General features: G+C 46.9%; 1 protein-coding gene across 4 annotated transcripts in view; it reads right to left on the reverse strand.

Moving 5' to 3' along the window:
• The window catches only part of SFSWAP (splicing factor SWAP), an 84,630-nt gene extending 79,001 nt beyond the window's left edge, over positions 1-5,629 (reverse strand). For 3 of the 4 annotated variants that reach the window (XM_081253148.1, XM_081253147.1, XM_081253149.1), the window contains exons 1-3: positions 5,268-5,629; positions 2,549-2,718; positions 1,836-1,967 (exon numbers count right to left, since the gene is read on the reverse strand). In XM_081253148.1, coding sequence (XP_081109274.1) covers positions 1,836-1,967; positions 2,549-2,718; positions 5,268-5,485 — 520 coding nt within the window. In that variant the 5' untranslated portion in view covers positions 5,486-5,629. Of the gene's footprint in view, positions 1-1,835; positions 1,968-2,548; positions 2,719-5,267 lie in introns of those variants that run through there. The other variant, XM_081253150.1, reaches the window with a different exon arrangement.
• Positions 5,630-6,000: the final 371 nt, after the last annotated feature.

Below are 6,000 nucleotides of genomic sequence, written 5' to 3' on the forward strand. Positions count from 1 at the left end.
ATACTAAAACTTGGAAGAGAAACCAAGCCACGTGGAGGTTCTTAAAATGCCATAATCGTAACAAAGTTCAGCATCAGTCAGCCCAATAATGACGCAACGACAAGTGCCCGTCACCTAGAACGGGGGCTGGCAACCTCTGTCTGTAAAATGCCAGACAGTAAGTATTCCTGGCTCTTTGGGCCACGCAGTCTCCGTCTCATCTACTCAACTCTGCCACTGAAGTGCAAAAGCCACACAGACAAAACATGAACCAATGAGCACAGCTGTTCCAATAAAACCTCACAGAAACGTGCCAGCTGGGCCTCGGTCATAGTTTGCTGATCCCTAATCTGAAATGTTAAGGAATGATTATTGTACATTTTTCCAAAGATAGTCGATGGACCTTGCAAAAGACACCTGGGCTCTATAAATCTCAATTCTTCACTTGTGAAATGGTGGCAGTATGCATTCCTTCCTTCTGATCAAACACTAGATATTTAAAGCAGACATAACGTATATGGTTCAGACACAACAATAAAATAGGAACTATTCAGCATCCCAAAGTGGAAGAATTATTTTCGATAAAGGAACGAGTGTATACTTCTTAAACCTGCAAGAACATGTCTACCGCACCCTAACTTCTGAGGTATGGTCAGATCCAAAAGTCAACGGAAAAAGGTGTTTAATACCTTAACCACGCTTTAACTCAATATGGTTAAAATTACACCTGGAAAAACTCTTTAGAAGCTCACAGAACAGAGCTGTGCAACAGTGATTCTTATGTCCATCAAGTAATGAGCAGAAGGAAAGGACGGGCAACAAGGCAAGTGTCCGTCCTGCTCTCCCAGGATCACGGCCCCAGTGAGGGGCCAGGAGAACCCCAGTGCAGCTGCACCGTGCAGGGCAGACAGACAGCACTTTAATATTAAACTGCTGTCAGTACTTCATACGTGTCAGGAGGTTTGTTACTAAAGGAGAAAACAATCAAGTCCCACATCACAGGTTCAGTTAGCGCGAAAGTTAAATCCCTCTGTGATGTGATTCCTGTTCATTATTCTGAACATCTGAATAGGTTTCTGAAGTTCTCCTTCTCTTTAAACAGAATACCATGAATAGAGGGATCCACCCTTAATAATTATCGTTACCGATAAATCATGACTGATCAGTATGCAGGGCTGGAATAAAGGTGCTCTCAGGTCTTACCAAAGTGACTACGGACGTGTGTTCCTGAACTGCATGGGTCTGGATTTTCTAATAGCACTATTTTTTTTTAAATAAATATTCCAAGTTAATCCAGAAAGGCATAAATTTAAAACCTTTAATTCTATGTAAACATTATTTTAAAATACCATGGAAAGCCTATATCCTAGGGCCTACTGAGCCTAAGCAGGACATACTGTGCTGTTTTCTGTTCGGTAACAACTGACTCCACAGGCGTCCTTCCACTGGACATCGGCCACTATGTCAGTCGTGGAGGGGATGTGAGGGGCAGGCTAGCGGGAGGGTGGTTAATGCCTGTCCTCTCAATGCCCCAAGAGCAAGTCACTGCAGATTTCGACACATATATTGTCTATCCAGAAACAAAGAATCCAGGGTGAGTAACTTCCTATTCCCTGAATCCAAAAGAAATAAAGGAAAGGCACGCAGATCCTAGACAGCTACTGCAGTCTGCGTTCACTCTCCATCTCCATTGACAATTCATCTTCTGGTCCTTAGCTCTGTTCTACCCTAACACCAATCATGTTCTCCCTCTGTCCCAGTGACGCTGTGATCACTGCGTGCCCGTATCGTGCTGGGGAGCCTCTACCGCTGCACGTGGCACCTGCCCAGCGTCATCGCCCCGGGCAGCCGCCCACCTCTCTGTTTGGAAGGCTCCTCTTCCTCTGTCGGCTCGGACGGGTCATAGTAATCACTGCCGTACGTGAATCCCACTGCATTATAGCTCCCGTCCTCCGCCAGCGCTTCGCTCAGCCGCTTGTATTCTTCCTCTTGAATAAAAATGAGAATTATGTTAACAAAAATAGAAATTTACTGAGGAAACTTTTATATATTTCTAAAGTTGTAGCTATCAGTAAAGCATACAGCACACTTTTTCCAACCTCTTTTTGAGGCAAAAATGTTTCTAAAAATTCACACTTCATATCTATCAATATGTACTTTTGCCAGTACATGTTTACCACAGACAGCAGAATACATGTCTTTTGTGGAGAATTTCTTCCTGCTGAGAAATTTGGGGATTAAGAACTGTATTAAAGATTGTTAAGGCAAAGACAAGAACATCAATTTTAATTTATACGATACTGTTAAAGAAGAACAGTTAAAGAGTTTGGTTTTTGTTTTTTCAAATCCCAGTCTGCCCTCAAAAGCTGGGAAAATTCTTTGTGGCTCTATATATAAACTATCCTGAGGTCCTCTCAGAACGCAAAGACTCCTGTTTTTCCAATCCACTGGGTACTGTCAAGATAATATCAGAAAGAGTGAGTATAAAAAAATGAATGGGAGTAAATTTTTAAATACTTAAAAAATTTTAAAGAGTTTGTTGCTTAAATAAGGTTTTCTTGAGCAGTACCTTGCCTTGCCTCTTCCTCAAGCAAGTCCGTATGCAAGGCTAAATACCTCTCTTCATCACACAGGGCCTCTATTCGTGCCTCCTCTTCAGAGAGCTGGTAATCTCTGTTCCATGTGGAATACTCAGCATCGCACTCAGAAAGGTCATGCAGGTGACCACGCCCATCATATCTGTAATATGAACATGCTGGTCAATGGAAAGAAATTAACGTCTGGGTTGGTTTGTGTGGGATGTTTTATACATATACTTACCGATTAAGATAAAGAAATAAAAATAGGAAAACAAACATACAAACTCTTCTCAGATTTATATTTAATTTGGCTAGTCATAGCTCACCTACTTTTAAGCTCAAGTTATCTTAACAAAGTCTAAACTCCTTTCTGCAATATGATAAAACTTATAATTAAAGGTAAACAATCCTTTAACGGCTTAAAATGGTATCCACTTCAGTGGCAGTTCTTACCGTGTATGGTTTGGTTAACCATTCAATGCCATTTGCAAAAAAAATTAAAAATTAAAAAAAAAATTTTTTTCTGAAAAGTCAAATATCATAGCTTACATTCACACAAACCGGATACATAAATACCTATCCGTAAGAACCAAACGGTGGAAATTTCCTCGCTTCCTTCTGCTAGTCCCGAACTCTCAGGAGAGATCTTCACCAAAGAAACTTGCGTCCATTGGAGGTAAAATCTTGGCTAGGCTCGCCCCCTAGCCACTTGGCTGAGGAAATAAGTGCTGGGTTATGTGATAGAGAGACACACATACATAGGAACAGTGACATATACGTGCAGTTTAAGGAGCTTCACTCGAAACAGAGCAAAACTATTAGGAGACGCAGGATCATTATTTCCTTCCAGACTTTATGCCCCCAAGATATAACATACATGAAGACGCATCCACGCGTACTTGCGTGGACCAATAGATACTTCAGCCAAATTAAGAAGAAGAACACTTTCTGCCACGCTTTTAACACAGAAGATTCAATGAAGAGGCTGTCAATGTGCACCTTTCAGATAATGAGTGAATTAGTAAATTTCACTTAAAACACTCAGATTTAGGGTTGCAAAAACCAATGTAGAAAGACAAACAAAAGTCTGCTTAATTTTTTAATGCTGACTTTTGTAATGAGGACCAGAAAATACTACAGGTAAAAAAAAGACATTCACAAGAAAAAAAGGCCAAAAATTTCAGGGTAGCCAAGTTATTGCATTTTATTAAATTTCAAAATTATGTTTACTATGCTGTAAACCTCCTTAACTTACAAATGTAGATCATTATTTTAAAATATTACACATGTACATGTGTAGTGTTTGCTCCCCACTGGTTTCGGAAGACCTAACTCACATCATATACAGAATGATATGGAAAACTGTATAAAAAGCTCAGATTTCCTCCCTCATCAAACTTTAATAATAAATACCGCAAGTAACACTTTGGAAAAGGAAGCTGCCTGACAGCTCAGGCAGCATGATTCAATAGGAACCATGGTTTAAAGGCACAGCATGCTTGAGCAGAGCATGGGGGCCCTCAGGTCCAGACCTGAGCTGGCCACCCTCCGTCCATGAGTCCTTCTTGTCTAGATCTAACTCCAAATGGAAACGTCGGGGATGGAAAAAGGCGTCTGGTCATTAATGTGTCCATTCTGGCCAGCTCAGAGGTCATCCCTACAGTCATGCTCCAGGGCTCTGCAGAATCCAGTTTTAATTGTCTCAAACGATGGGCTTCCTTCACTCGGAGACTATTCCACAGTCTAATGGTTGGTCACGGTTACTTTTCAGTCCGGGCCCCAGAAGCAGAGTTGCCAAATTGGCAAAAACCAAACCGACAAACAAAAATCCCAAGGAGAAGGAAAGAGGGACTGAAAACTTGGGAGGGGAGGAGCGCAAACAACCTACATCACGTAAGGTCATCCTTTCCAAACCAAACACCTTTAGAAATCCAATCCCGGGAGCCCTCTGCCCAAAGTGACGAAACACCCTCCAGGGTGATTACCTAAAGCACCTTTGATTTGAAAAGAACACATCTGTATCCCAGCCCCACCCTTCAGTTTTAAGAGACAGTGAAACCAGCCCTAAGAACGCTACCTCTAAGAGCAAGGCCAGTGTCTGCACGAAGTCAACTGGCCTCCAACTGATTGGCAACTTCACCCTCGGCCTGAATCTGTCAAACTCATGGGATTAACACAGGATGGGGGAGGAGTCGGGGGGAGTCAAATGTCAAGCCGGCAAAATACGCGCGCTCCACAGAGAGCGCTGGGGGTACGACAGGTTCAAAGCCAACTCAGGGGACCCAAGAGGTATCTAATTGCGGCATCAAGCTTGCGGCGTTTCGGGCTGCCCTCCCACCCACACCGAGCTATGGGAGCGCGGAGGGCCCCAGAGCGCCGGTGAGGAGAGGCCCAGGGCCCGGGCAGCTTCCACTGCCCGGAGTGGCAACTGCAACCCAGCGACAAGAGAGGTCGCGAGGGGCTGCGGGGGCAGAGACGATCCCTCCGGCGACAGACGCGACACGCAGCTCCAGCCAGGGCCTTAGGGCCGGTTTCACCGTCCCCCTCCCCCCGAAAACCAGGGGGATGTGGGGACAGGGGAGTGGGTGTCTCCCCGGATCCCTGATGGCTCCAGAAAACCCTTTTCCAGTCCTGGCCATCAAGTCAACATCAGACGAAATCAAGCGGGCGAGGGACGGGGAGGACCGGCGGGTGGGGGGAGGAACCGACCTGTCGATGAGGATCTTGTGGTCCCCCATCCAGGGGATGAGGTGCTGTCCCTGCTCCTGGGCCAAGGCCCGCTCGTCGTCTCGGAACAGCTTGCAGGCATAGCCGAAGACCAGCAGCTCCACTCGGTTCCCCCCACCGCCGGCACCGCCCGGCCCGGCCTCCTCCTTCGCGCCGCTTTTCCTCTCGGTTTTGGCGCGGCCTCCGGTCGCGCCGTACATGACAGCGTCCCCGGCGTCCAGGCTGGTTCTCTTCTGCGCCGCGACGATGTCCCCGATGTCTCCGCCTGGCCTACCCGCTCAGTCAAACGCGCCGCATCCCGGCCCCAACCTCTACACCGCCGCCATAGCGGGCAACAAAATGGAGGAAGCGCAACTTCCGGCGAGGGGCGGCCCTACTTCCAACGAGCAGGTCCTGCAGATTCGCCACTCCCGCGGCAGTTTGAGCCGCTAGAAAAGAGTTGGCTTTAGGCTTTCGTATTCGGAGGCGCCGCCACGTTAGGGGCTGCAGCTGTTAGAGGGGAGCGTGTTTTTCATGTTGATTTTTCTCCGGCGGCCGCCCAGGGCAGTGGCGAAAGCGCAGCTTTGGATCGCGCGCTGCCCGCACCCTGGCCCTTCCCGGCTCTGGGCGGAAGGAGCGCGGGTGCTTCGTGGGCCGAGTGCGCGGCTCGGTGGGGGCGGATGTACTTTTCCTGGGCGAGGTTTCCTCTTGGCTGCCGCCTGGGCCGGGGGGCAGT

Source organism: Mesoplodon bidens (assembly GCF_964165515.1).
Source record: "Mesoplodon bidens genome assembly, chromosome: 13".
NCBI lineage: Eukaryota > Metazoa > Chordata > Mammalia > Artiodactyla > Ziphiidae > Mesoplodon > Mesoplodon bidens.